Source organism: Phoxinus phoxinus (genome assembly GCF_949152265.1).
Source record: "Phoxinus phoxinus genome assembly, chromosome: 3".
Classification (NCBI taxonomy): Eukaryota; Metazoa; Chordata; class Actinopteri; order Cypriniformes; family Leuciscidae; genus Phoxinus; species Phoxinus phoxinus.
Genome location: NC_136878.1, coordinates 21,922,850 through 21,937,520, shown reverse-complemented (window position 1 = coordinate 21,937,520; position 14,671 = coordinate 21,922,850). Strand labels below are relative to the sequence as shown.

General features: G+C 38.4%; 1 protein-coding gene across 6 annotated transcripts in view; it reads left to right on the top strand.

The window, feature by feature from the left end:
* arhgef28a (Rho guanine nucleotide exchange factor (GEF) 28a) overlaps positions 1–14,671 on the top strand; it is an 87,116-nt gene that overhangs the window by 8,320 nt on the left and 64,125 nt on the right. For 5 of the 6 annotated variants that reach the window (XM_079608453.1, XM_079608456.1, XM_079608454.1 and 2 more), the window contains exons 1-2: positions 4,324–4,525; positions 9,679–9,725. In XM_079608453.1, coding sequence (XP_079464579.1) covers positions 9,693–9,725 — 33 coding nt within the window. In that variant the 5' untranslated portion in view covers positions 4,324–4,525; positions 9,679–9,692. Of the gene's footprint in view, positions 1–4,323; positions 4,526–9,678; positions 9,726–14,671 lie in introns of those variants that run through there. The other variant, XM_079608452.1, reaches the window with a different exon arrangement.

The window sequence follows — 14,671 nt, the reverse complement described above, 5'->3', positions numbered from 1 at the left end:
AAGGTGCAGTAAAATGATCTATTGTTCTGTGAATTTTCACTGGTGAATTCCAGTCATTTCCATAAGAATCCACACGATCAGCAATTTCGTGTGTGGTCAAAAACTGCACTATGGGACCAAGTTGGTCACTGGAGTTCGCTGGATTTGACCAACAGAAAGCTGCTGGAAAGTGACTCTGTGTGTGCTTCATACATTACGTCGCTACACTGCTGACAATGGTCAATAGACCTTTTTGCCTTTGTAGTTTCATGAAATTCACAAATGTGACCGCACCTTTACTCGCTGCAACATAAAATGCAATCAATAATACAATCTTCACAAGGGACATGTGCTTAATGAGTTAGAAAAGTGAAAAGATGCAGCAGCTTCGTTTTCCGTTTGTTTCTCCTCTTTTGTAGTGGAGGGTCCAGGCACCTCAATGATTTTCAGGTCTACAGGAGGATTTTTATTCTTGTTTAAACTTGTATTTCAGCTAACCGAGGTCCCTGCAAAGAATACAATGTACTGTTAGTAATGTTATTAAATTGATAGTTGTGAACTTAAAATACTGTAATTCCCTCAGTCTTGTGACATTCCAAACCTGTTTGACTTTCTGTCTGTGGAACCCAAAAGCAGATCTCAGGCATAATGCAACCCCAGTCAGTCACCGTTCGCTTTCACTGCATGAAACACAAGCAGAAGAAAATTTGTGTAAATCATTCATGAAACCATTCTTATATAAACTTGTCTAGTTCAATTCTATGCAAACATTTATGTAAAAATGGATATTCTGTTAAGCTCCAAAAATGTCACAGGCACACAAAAATATGAAGAAAACAAATGAGTCCACAACTCATGTTATGAATACTAGCTTTTTTGTCTAAAAGGACTAAACTTGAAGTTATAATTCAGAGTGCAAATGTCTTATATTCAAATGCAAATGGTTAAGGTATAAGAAAAAATGCCTAAATGTGTGCTAACTGCATGCTAAACCTGTGATATTATTTTTCTGAGTAACATACTGTAATTCAATGTTGCATTAGGAATGTACTGTTTGTTCTGGGAAACAAAAGAACAAAGTTGATTATATCAATTCACGACATAATATTTATTGGCCAGTAAATGGTTTTAAAATGATATTTGAGAGAATGAGGGCACCTGTAGTAAGTAAACAAAAACAGACCAAACTATATTAACCACTTCACTTGTGTTATTCATAATGCCAATGATGACAGCAGGAATCAGCTATATTTGTTATATTGCCAATTTGAAGACACAGTTGTACATAATACGTCACATAGTGCGTTGCGTCACAGGAATAAATTATATTTTTAAATTCAAATATAAAACAGTTATTTTAATATTTCACAGTCCTGTTTTCACTGTGGTTTTTTTTACCAAATAAATGCAGCATGAACATAAGTGACTTCTTTCAAACATTAAGACATTTTAATTGTGCAAAATTTTTTGACAGGTAGTCCACCCATAAATTCTCACTAAATTCACTTGGTTTTTTTAATCCATGGCCACTTTAAAGGTCACATTATAGCCTTATGTCAACAGTGATTTTTAACAAACATCTCTCTGCGGCTTCAGATAATTCTAAAAACGTCTGACTGTTAATTATCTAGGATTAATTAACTGAGATTTGTGAGATGTTTGTCTGTAATAGTAGTATTGTTCTGTCAAACAAAGTAGTAAATAAATGCAAGAATGGGTCATTAAGACATGATTTGTAGAATAAAATGTCCCCCTCGCTGCGTTTAGATTTACTTCTGTGTATTTCACACAAATAGTGTTGCTTAATCATTGTTTATTAAAAAGATGTCCACCCTTCGTTACTTGTTATATGGGCTAAAAAGGCTTCTGTCTTCTCTTGTCTCAAATGGTTCCACTCAGTGCCACGGATGCATTGTGTAGTGATGTCCAGAAGGTGGCGATGTAAACTCACATTCTATTCAGTGCCTGAAATCATTACAGGATGTTTAAAGTCCCCCTGCCTGTAGTCAATAATTGTATAGGCTACCTTAAAACTCATATTTGATCACCAAAATCCCATATTTAAACGTTTTTTTCTTGAAAAAATTATTCATGCCTTAAATTACTTTAATGTTTCTCTACACCAGGGGTGTCAAACTCATTTTCACTGAGGGCCACTTCAGCATTATAGACAGCCGGTTGTAGCTGTAAGACAGTAAAATGTTATTACTCCTTAACATATTGTTAAATAACTGTGTCTTTATTTGTTTATTACTTATTTAAGTTACAAATATTATATATGCATTTGAAGGGGCGTTTCTAGGTTTTAAAAACATTATTGGCTAAGCCCGAAACATCAGGGGTGGGTAAATTTGGATTTCTCAGACCTACATATGTGCATTTTAAGGTGTTTGAAGGCCAACATTTAAAAGCATGTCAGTGGGCAGTAGTGACATATTTGTCAAGCATAACAGATTCTTAAACATCAGTTTAAATCACAATGAATGATCCACACTACAAAATGGAAATGCCGAATGTTTATGCTTATTGTTGACAATACACAATCACATATTCCAAACAGGAATGGCCTTAAATGAGACATCTTTCAAGGGTATTTTTTGCATAGATGTTAAATTTCAATCAAACACCAGTGCAATATTTTTGTGTCCAGAGGCAAATAAGCTATTTATATTAGCATTAAAGATTGGTTTCAGCAACTTGTTTCTTTCCTGAGTTAAATCATTGTTTTTGGCACTTATCAGTTCAATTAAAGTTAAATTGTTCACTCATAAAGACAGTCACTTGTCGCCACCTACTGGCTTAATGATGCAAGTCACGCAGACACAGTTGCTGAATTACTAAAACTGGTCAGTTTATGTAACAAATTAAAATTGACTGCATTTGAGTGAGTTGAAAGTTATAATGTTATTCTATGTGTTAGTTTGTTGGCTGCATGCGACTAGCAGTAGGCCAAAGCTTTATCAACATTAGAATAACATACCGATCATATTCTAACATTTCATCATGTTGAGCCATATAACATTGATTTGTTTTATGTAGCCTACATTTGCTCACCTGTCTAATAAAGTACATGGTAGATGCCAGAGCGGTGTCTTGTGAAGCTCTGTCAAGTCTAAGTTTGTCATGGACGTGGAGCTCTCGGCATCTCAAAAACGCCACACCGATATTTATCCTCGTTTTATTTCGCCCTTTGTCCCAAAGTCTGCTTGCCATGGTCGATAATGTTTGAACGAAACAACAGCGTGCCGCTAGACATAACACAGTTGTCCACGTCTGTCGCCATGTTAACTATGGCAGTAGAAAAAGAAACCAGGGATAACGCGGATATTACATCATTGACAGGCGACAAGTGACAAGGGACGGGCATTTAAAATTGTGCATTTCTCTGAATTTACAAATTCTTGGAAACATTTAGGATAATGTAAGTACACAATTGAAAGAAATGTATAACACTGTGCAAGTGGTTTTTGGATATTCTGATACACAATTCTTACATATTGTACCTTTAATACATTAACTAATGTTAACAAATGAGACTTTATTGTAAAGTGTTACTGTATTTCACTATATTGCTTCTATTTTCAGGATAATTTAATATCTTCTTCCAGCTTGTCACTGATCAACCACTAGGTGGTACTCTACTTGTAAATAGTTGAAGCACAGACTCTTAACCTCTGCTGGGTTTTTCGGTAAAATTCTGTCTGTGATCCTTGGACTCAGTCCAGCCTGTTGAAGAACAGACAGGAAGGGTGGGCACACTGATTGACTTCCTTTCCATTTCCTGTTCAATTGCCAGGGCCACTTTAGGTCCTAATATGTTCTTTACATACTTATGCATGACACCTTTTTGCTTCACCAATTTTTATATTTTGTGTTTTAAAAGGCATTAAAAAATGACATATATCATATACCATGTAAAAACATGTTAATAAGGACAAGTAGCATACTTTTAAAAACATTATTATTAATAGGCCTACTATTAGCACATTTAATATGTTTATTCATTAATAATTATGACATACAAAGCCTACTGCATACATAGTTTGTAGCCTACAAAATGTGATTGCAACATGTCAGAATATGCTAATTACAAGGATTAAAAAAGCTTAGGAAAACCATTCTGAGACGTAGGCCTACTACTAAACACGTGAGTGTCCCGTTGCAATTTTCTCGCGTTCCTATTTGAATGTACGAGTCCTACTATGACAAAGGTTTATCTCTTTATACTGACGTTGCTTGGTTACATTTCAGCAGGGTCCAGTCAAGTGTCCTCCTTAATATTCATGAGCCAACCCCTCGTCGAAGTAGGATTCGTTAATGTGCTCTTTGGTGGGCAGGGCCATCATCACACACGGCGGGTGTTGAAGAGAGTGAGCACCGGTGGCGCATCCATAACTCCTGTGTCCATTCAAAACATTCGGTAGTGTAGGCTACAAGTTCAAGTCACGCAGACGGATGTACCGGCCGTGAGTCAGTCACGATACTTTGTAGAAGCAGTTGGAAAGCGTTACCTTGTGCAGTTAAAGAGACACTCGTATGGAGTGAGGTAAGAGTTCTCGCATGTCTTGTTGTAGTAGTCTACAGGTGCGGACGCGTTAAAGTTTACATTAAAGTGCAGGGAAGTCGTTTCCCCGCGGCTTTAAAAACGAATCTTCTTTTTTACCTTCGAATATTGATGTAAACGTTTTGGAATTGCTGTGAAGTTTTGTCCGGAAAAAGAAGCGCCGGTGAAAGCTGTCATTGTTTGTAGTCAGTTGACTGGGAACTGGAGCGCACTGTAAACTGTTTTCAGCATTATACCATCTTTGTTTACATCCATTTAACTTGTCACACTAATTTCGGCCATTTCTACTCTAGTATATTCAAAGTGGTGGGAAAAGGTGCAATTATTTTTTCACTACAGGTTGTAACTTTGTTTACGTTTTCAATTGTAGGCTACTTGTTATATAGTGTAGTTTTTTTAATTACCATTTTTAGGCAACACGGTGTGTTTGCTATTCATATTACTGCAATTAATGACAATAGCAGTAGCAATGACTGTGTTCACATGCATAAAATGTTCTATGATGATTGATGAATTATGATTGTTGAAACGCCATGTAAATTATCTGATAGACTGCAAATATTAGAAATCTTAATTAGACAACTGGTATGTCTGTATGTATTAATTTCATGTAAATAATCAAATATCCACCATAATTAGATATTAATTTATCTGTTCGTTCGTGTCCACGCAAAGCTGTTTGTGAAAGGTTAAACTAGCACTTTTTTGAAGCAAGGAGACTCAGTTATTTTTTAAGTAGCCTAACATTTAAAAAAAAAAAATGCAATCTCATAACAGTGGAAACTATTGGGAGATCAAGGGTGGCAGTGGGTAACTACTAGATGGTAACCCTTGTTCTGCAAAACATCTTGTGAGATTTACATGCAATATTCCTTTTTTTATTTGCAGCCCTGCAGTGACTAACCCAACCACTATATCTCCTGCCCTAACCTTTGGCAGCGTTAAATGTGAATTAGTAGGTAGAATACTAACATAAATTGTGACCCCGACTATTGTGGCCGTGTAGCAAGCAGAGCTGTCATCAAAAGTGTTTTAAGCACTTGATTGTACAATGTTGGGGTTGCAGCCATTATTATGTTTACAGAAATCTCCTTGAGGCTGGTGGATGTATCGGAGCCAAACTGGAGGACGCAGAGAGAAAAGGGGACAAGGGCATTGTGTCCTGGTAATCAGGAGGAGTGATTTTGACTTCCTCCTTCCCCTGTTGTATCCTGCATGAATGGCATGGCCTGAGAGAGTCCCAGCCCTCACTTTCAGGCCAGAGAAAGAGAAATAGGAGGGTCTGGCATGAAAGGCACTTTGAAGTGCGCTCCTCATCAGTCTTTGTCTCTCTTCTTTGCTCTGTTGAATACTGAGCAAACAGGGGCAACAAAAGAATGCTTCACGGGCCTACAGGGTAGCTAGTGAATATCCCACAAGACTAATGTTAGTCTAGTCACATTTAGGCTGTTTTACAGAAAATCTAATTTTACATGAATATTCCCATGTTGAGCTGAGTTAAGCTCAGTCAACAGTGTGTGTGTGTGGCATAATGTTGATTACCAATAAATAATTTAATCTGTAATTTTCTTAAAAATCGAGGTTATGGTGTGGCACTTGTACGATGAAAGTGAATTGGACTTCTTGGGATTTTGGGAATGTATAAATGTTAAGCTTGCACTTTTGTAAAAGCACTTACATTAAGGCTTACATTTTCACAGACAGGCCTTAGATTAAGCCTGGATTTGGCCTTTGTTTAATTAGGGCATTTAAGTAGCTTTTATAAACATGCCTTGAAAAAAAAAACACATTACTAGTGTTGTGTGCATCTCGAGACAAAACAATGGCACATACGTATTTTAAAATATGTCTGTGGAAGATGCTTTCAGTTAAAACCGCTCAAACATGCATTTTAGTCTAGGACTTGGCTACACACCGTTTTAGTTAAAGATAACAACACTGTTCTGAACTTGAAAAGTCAGATCTGAAATGCACTCACTGATTCATTCATTGGCACTGGGAACCAAACTTAAAGTCCGCGTGAACCGGAAGTTGCAAACAACTTTTCTCCAGTGTTTTGATGTATTTTCAAGTGAAATGGAATATTGAACAGAGGGCAGGGTTTTACTTTAGCGCTCCTCCTCTCCATCTCGGCTCATAGCAGACTAACGGTTTGAGGGGAGTGGTTAAGACCGGAAGGAACTGTTCAGGCTTTCATTAAAGATAACCACGGCAAACTATTTTTTTCTGTGTATTAACTCGCACGGATTAATTGTTCACCACAAGACTAGTAATATGTGCTAACAAAGTTTTTTCAAAGACTTACGGTTTTGCGAACATTTTCACTCCGTAACTTCAGTCACATTTTGAAAACCTCATATTTTTCTTTGCCACCATTTTGACCTGATAAAGGTTGTAATTGCGATGGATTCAATGTTACACAGAGTGATACAGAAGACATCTGGCATGTGTCAGTAGACTGCAGGTGGAATCTGAGCACGTCTGGCTGAAGTCAGCTTGATTTCACCCAGAGAAACTGAAGCAGTCAAGGGCCACTCAGCTCGCTCTCTCTCTCTCTCTCTCTCTCTCTCTCTCTCTCTCTCTCTCTCTCTCTCTCTCTCTCTCTCTCTCTCTCTCTCTCTCTCTCTCTCTCTCTCTCTCTCTCTCTCTCTCTCTCTCTCTCTCTCTCTCTCTCTCTCTCTCTCTCTCTCTCTATAGTTTTGTGAAATCTATTTCTAGGGTGTGTGTTTGTTTTAAAAGCGAGAGATTATTGCTGTTTAGACACAGTTTTCATTCACAGCAGTGTTTAAGGCCTGACTGGTTGGGATTGTGTAACAGAAGCTCAGTCTCTATCTAATGGTTGATCAGAGTCGATGAGTCTCTGAGCTTCAGGCAAAACCATTGGACAACCATCTCTGTTTCTCTCTTGGCCTTATGATTTCCATATGTACTCATTCATTATTGAACAAATATACAACATACATTTGGGATATGTTGGTCTCTGTCTAACTATGCAGTATGCATGGTTTCTGTCTCGCAGTGTGTTTGTGTGTGTATGCGTTATTGGATCAGTAGGCTGTATTGAGTTACAGGTGACGCCATCGTCCCATGAAAAGTCACCCACTATGCCAGCGTTTGTGTGACAACAACAAACAGGAATCTTGTTTTTAAATGTCTCAGATATACACTTTCCTTTGAGATTCGCACCAAATTCTTATGTGATGTAGAAAGAACTAATGTCTGAAACACAACATTGTGACCTTGACCGAACAAAAACCCTACCATTCTCCTAAAAATGAAGACTGCTTGGAGAAAATAGTAGAAAATAGTAGATTGTCATAAACAATCTTTTTGTTTTTATTTTGTTGTTCTTTAGAACTAACGTTACATCTGTGCATAAAAACACAAGAGGACTAAAACCTGGAATTAGAGATGCACCGATTACAATTTTCTAGGCCGATTCCGATTTTTCATTGAGTTTGACCGATAAAGATTTTAGCCGATTCGAATAGGCTATTTTCTATTTTTTCTTTAACCCCTTTCACGCATACGTTTAAAATATTATAACAGACCCCCCAAGTGAGTTTTTTTCAAGGTGAGGGTTATTTTAGAACGTTCCCTTTAATGTTTCCTTGGCGACGCGTCACCGCAGCCACAATAGCACTGACAGATGTGTCGCTTTTATTTAATTTTTCCTTTTTTATTTAAAATATTCACAAACTTGCTTACCATGTCATCAACTATCTGATATTCCGATTCTCAAATACAAGTGAGTGTGTTTGGTCGTGTAAAAACCTTTATAAATAATCTTGATCTTGATCTATAACGCACTGGGCGCCGCCATGTTGTCCTGTCAGTCGGATAGCACGTGAATTCATCAGTTTCTCCCGAAATACATGCAATAAAGTGGCCGGTAAACTGTGAGAAGAATAGAGTAAACTTTATAGTGACTTCCACTGTTTGTCTGATATGAATAACACACGTCGGGTGCCTCCAGAGACAACACGGTGTATTTTACAAACTCCAAATGTATTGTTTTACTCGTGCTTATATGTGTATTTAAATGTCTGAAACCCAAAATAAACATTATTTGGTTGAAAACACTGCATGACAGCGCTGAACGCGTCCGACTCTGACTCGGCGCCAGTCAACGCGCGAAAGCACAGTTTGAATCTGGCAGTTATGCGACGTCACTGAACATTCTTAATCCCATATGTGGTAATTTACCGTACTCTCAGGGGCACAGAAATAAAAATCCTATATATGGGACCGTAGTCACCGTACCACTCAAAAGGTTAATCATGTGGCGCCTGAGTGCATTTGACCGGCATAAAATGGGCATACTAACTCAGATTTTTAAATGAAGATTGAATCAATTGATTGAAACTGATGTTGAAGTCACTAAAGAGATTTTTAAAATAAAAAAAATTAAAGGGATATTTAATAAAAAAAAAAAATAATAATAATTCCAAGTTTAATTTTTAACATGTTCACAGCTTACACAATGGATAAAATAACAATTTCACCAATTTTAGTTAAACCACGTTGACGTATCGCCTATGGCTCAGCTCTCCAACCTGTTGACTGCAAGAGAGAACATGGCAGCAGTGTTCGGCGCTCGGGCTGAGAGCGAGCTAGACAGAGAGAGGGCTGCTTTTTGATGGAAGCTGTGTTCTGACATTTGGAGGATCAAAAGATTAAGCCCTCTGTTGTCTGCACAGCCATGTGAACATGTCCCAATTAAAAGGCAAGGTATTTGTTCCCATCCTTCTCTGAGGATTTGGCCTAATTAAAAGAGAAGTCAGGTGACTCAATGAGTCAGCGAAATAAAATCATTGCGATTGTCCTCCTTTTTCATATTGCTTGATTGTTTATGACTCCCCATAATGGACAGTGCAAGCAATGTCAAATACTCTTCTCTTGGTCTTTTTGTTCCTTGTGTACTTTATTCTCTTTCTCTGTGCCAGTGTTCAGTTAAATGCCATGTTTTGTTTTTGTGATGAATAGATGAACTGGTCTCTTGTGCAGCACTCGCATGTGAGGGGCTGTTCTGCTCATATGTGCTTATTTCTACAGCTGTGTTTGGTTTAAGGTGGCGTTTGTGTGTGTGTGTGTGTGTCTTTGCTGTGTATTATACATGTTCTTTCTCCTTTCAGGTGCTGCTGTTATAATGGAGCTCAGCAGGGGAGAGGTGCCACTTTATGTGAGTCTGACAGAACAATTTTCATTTTATTCCATATGTATTTCTCTCGCCCTCTTATTCTGTTTTTCCTGATGTCCTGTTTCTTTCTTTTTAACTTAACTCTTTTAACGTTCATTTTACCCTTTCATTCCTTTCAGGAACTGTCCTTTTCTTAGTTTGGGTGCCAAATGACAAAACTCATTTACTAAAGACCTGTGCGTATGACTGTGCATGAGAGATAAACTATTCTGGTCATTTTAGTATGAATATGTTAACCTTACTGCTATTTACAGTATCTCACGAAAGTGAGTACAGCCCTCACATTTCAGCAAACATTTTAGTATATCTTCTCAAGGGACAATACTATAGAAATGAAACTTAGATTGATTTTTAGTAGTCAATTTGCTGCTTGTGTAGGAGTATATATATTTACTGTCCTCTGAAAATAACTCAACATACAGCCATTATTGTCAAAATAGCTGGCAACAAAAGTGAGTACACCCTAAGTGATAATAGCTGTACGTCATTTACCCATGCAAATCCACATGTCCTATTCATCATTTCAACATGGCACCTATTCAACATGGCACCTCATGGCAAATAACTCTCTAAGGATTTGAGAATTAGAATTGTTGCTCTCCACAAAGTTGACCTAGGCTATAAGAAGACTGGTAACACCCTGAAACTGAGTTAAGTACAGGCCAGAGTCATACATACCCCTTTTCCACCAGCAAGAACCAGGTGCTGGTTCAGAGCTAGAGCTATTGCCGGTTCGGAGTTGGTTCTACTGACAGGTCTTCTAAGAACCGGTTTGCCTTTCCACAGGCTAGAGAGCCACAACAGAGCCAGATCTTACGTCACTGTGTATACATCTCATGTTGCCCAGCAACGCTAGCGCGGCAGCGCCAAACAAAAACACACCAGGCTTGTTCGAGATGGTTCGGCTTCTCGCAGACCGATCGCCGCATGACATCAAAGCACTTTGAGACATGGAATGATAACAGCAGGTGATGTTCTGCTACAATGGCGGCTCCCGTTGAAGCTTCAGTTTCCGGCGGATGGATTACTCCCTTGGCAACAAGTCGGTTGGCATGGCCGTCGTCCCAGAAGGAAGCCTCTTCTGAAGCTGGCTCACAACAAAGCCCGCAAACAGTTTGCTGAAACCAACCTGCACAAGAGCATGAATTACTGGAACCATGTCCTGTGGCCTGATGAGACTAAGATAAACTGGTTTGGCTCATATGGTGTCCAGCATGTGTGGCGAAGCCCTGGAGAGGAGTACCAAGAACATTGTGTCTTGCCTACAATCGAGGATGGTGGTGGCAGCATCATGGTCTGGAGCTGCATGAGTGCTGCTGGTACTGGGGAGCTACGCTTCATTGAGGGAAACATGGATTCCAACATGTACTGTGACATTCTGAAGCAGAAAATGATGCCTTCCCTTTAGAAACTGGGCAGAACGGCATGATAACAACTGCCTTGCTGAGGGTGCTGAAGGTGATGGCCAAGTATGTCTCCAGACCTGAACCCTATTGAGCACCTGTGGGGCGTCCTCAAGCGGAAGGTGGAGAAGCACCATGTGTCTAACATCCAGCAGCTCCGTGATGTCATTATGGAGGAGTGGAAGAGGATCCCAGCAACAACCTGTGCATCTCTGCTGAATTACATGCCTAGGAGGATTAAGGCAGTGCTAGATAACAATGGTGCTCACACAAAATATTGACACTTTGGACACAGTTTTGACATGTTCACTTAGGGTGTACTCACTTTTGTTGCCAGCTATTTTGACAATAATGGCTGTATGTTGAGTTATTTTCAGAGGACAGTAAATATATACTGCTGTACAAGCAGCACATTGACTAATATATCCTAGTTTCATTTCTATAGTATTGTCCCTTGAGAAGGTATACTAAAATGTTTGCTGAAATGTGAGGGCTGTACTCACTTTTTGTGAGATACTGTATAAGCTAGCGTGTCCAAAACAACAACAAAATTTGTAGAAGATATAAGAATTCAAAACTCTCACTTCTGCCAATATGGATCAATGATTTTGATGAAATCACGTTGCACTTTAGCTTCTCATCAGATGTTCTGTCCAATCAAATGCTTTCTAGAATCGAAAGCGTCCCGCCCCCTACATTAAAAATAGATACTGAAGCTGCAGCTAAAATCGGTCACTTGTTCACACATTTACTATTTTCTACATGGTGAATGGCACGAATGAAGTCTGGTTTCACGTTAGTGTCATGTTAACCGCCAGAGCGCACACACAGTCTGCCCCGGTCCAGAGACATGATCAAATGTGCGAGTCGTCGCAGACCGTAAAACAAATCGGACCCATCTGAATTCTGCACAGAATGCTGTATTTCAAAGCGATATGGAGGATATTAGGAGAAGAAACAGTTCGAGATTAGGAGGAAACTGTGGCTTTATCGAGCTCAACGGCTCTGGCCGAGCTGTGATAAACTAAACGCTATTGGCTTTTTTTTTAAGGGGGAGGAGCCCTTTGATATGTCCCGCCCTGTCTTTCTGTTTTAGTGTAAATGACTTCAACGCATTGAACAATGCTCCACGTTTCAAGGCACGAGTGTGTCTTTAAGGTTTATTCCCTTCATTAACTTTCTTAGATTATTCCTAAGAAAACATTACACTACTGTAACAGTCTTTTTCCACTAATTATTTACAGCTCCCTCAGCCTGAATTTCCAGTGAAGTTGCTTCAATGACATTTACATGTATGCATTTGGCAACTATACAAAGCCACTTATAGTGCAACCAAGCTATACATTTTATCGGTATGTGCATGTTTGGGATCAAACCCATGACTTTGGCCCATGAATCTTTCTTATCAACATGTCTTTTTTCTATACTACTTTACTGAATCGTTTTAGCTGACACAATTATCCAAACTGCAGGAGCAATGCTGCTGTAAAAAGTAAAAACCTGGATCACTTCTTGCAAGGTTTAAACCTCTAACCTTTTTATTACCAGCCCAAATCATTAACCCCAAGACTACAGGAAAGCTGTTGTGAATTCTGAAGCTTCATCATTTGCTGGCTCAGCTGTAATCGCAGTGTGTGGGGTGCAAGAGAGTGTTGCACAATCATTCTCTGTGACCTCATTATGAAAGAGGGGCACTATGTGTTAGTTGTGTAGGCTTTTTAAGGTGTGTGTGACTGCAATGGGGATAATGTGTTATTGTAAGGGGATATTTTGAGAGTTATAGCAGACTTGCATAGTGTCAACTCTCAAATCCCAGTACGACACTGCACACAAACAGTCTCATTCACTCGGAGCTAAAAGCAATTAGTGTATGTGAATGTGTGTGTGTGTTAAATGCTTTCAGGTGTTTCTGGCCCCCTGTAGCTAAGTGGTACCTAGTGTGTTTGAGAGAGTGTGGTTTTTTACTTTCAAAGATGTGCTCCTTGATCAGATGGTCATACCGAACAAAGGGGTTATGTTTCAGAAGAACTGATTTGACTGTGAGGAGCAGTCCTGTTGCTCAATGTATTCGCAGATTTCTTCAGTCAGAGGTCAACCAAACAGATATGGACTAATGTGATATTATTTTCAACACCCAGTTGTATTTTATGTTTGAACTGAAAGCAAAACTTTAGTAGTTGAATTGCTGCTGTTGTGCTTTTATTAACAGATCAGTTATAAAGTCACTCATGTAGCACCGGCCATAGACAGTATAAATTCTTGATTGCACAAAGATGGATGCATCCAACTAAACAACACAAACTTATTTTTAACACCAAAAATGCAAAAATGTCTGTCGAATTTTGAATCAAGTGCACTACTGTTTAAAAGTTTGGGTCAGTAAGATTTTGAAAATATGTTTTGAAGTCTTTTCCACTCACAAGGCTCCCTTTATCTGATCATTAATTCAGTAAAAACAGTAAAATAGTAAAATATTATTTTAAATAATAAAATCATTTTATTTGATTAAATTAAACAATTTAAATGTTTTCTAATGTTTTTTTAATAAATTTAAATATATCACATGATCCTTCAGAAATTATTTTAATATGATTATTTGCTGCTTTTATTAATATTTTATTATCACCGTTGAAAAATGTTGTGCTGCTTTATATTTTTGTGGAAAGTCATATTTTTTTCAAGATTCTTTGAAGAACAACATTTATTGAAATAGCAATCTTTTGTGACATTATAAATATTTTTACGGTCACTTTTGATAATAAAAATCTTACTGGCTCTAATTTTTGGAACATTTAGCTGTAAATGAAGTAGATGTATGACAATGACTCAACAAGCATCTCTACAGAAAGTAAAAAGTAAATAAAAACCTTTTAGGAGTGAAAGGGCCTCCGTTCCGTATAATACGGAATCGTCCCGTATTTGACACATAAAAGTCTTGTTCCGTATTGAACCGATACGGAACGCACTTTGTTCCGTATTTTTGAGAATCAATTCAGTGCAAATCCGTGACAGACACACACATAGCTTCTAATATAGCCTATGTCAGACTATAAATGAAGACATTTGTAGGCTATGATAAGAAAAAAAAAACAGACGGTGCGTGCGGTAGATACTAATTTCTCCCCGTTTGTCTATGATCAGCGTCGCGTTTTTAACATCTTGGAACATCATCAGAGAATGCCCTTTTAATCGGTCGTTTCAGTCATTGTGAGTCATGTATCGTAGCAACGATGATGATAAGTGACAACAGCGGGAAATGTAAAAATGACTAAAGGCCATTGCCCACTGAGTCCGAAATTTTCGTATGGGTTTTTTCGTATTCGTGATTCAGTGGCTCTGAATTGTCAAAGCACCATTCAAACACCATTCAAACTGCTTGTTACGGATGCGAAAAACGCAGAAAATCGAACCCGTTTCGATTTTTTTTTTATGACAGACGAAAGTTTCGGTGGCAGTGTGCAAGCGTGATTGACATAACGTGAGGTCGTATTTATTTTTTAACGTGCGAAAATTTCGGATGCGAAT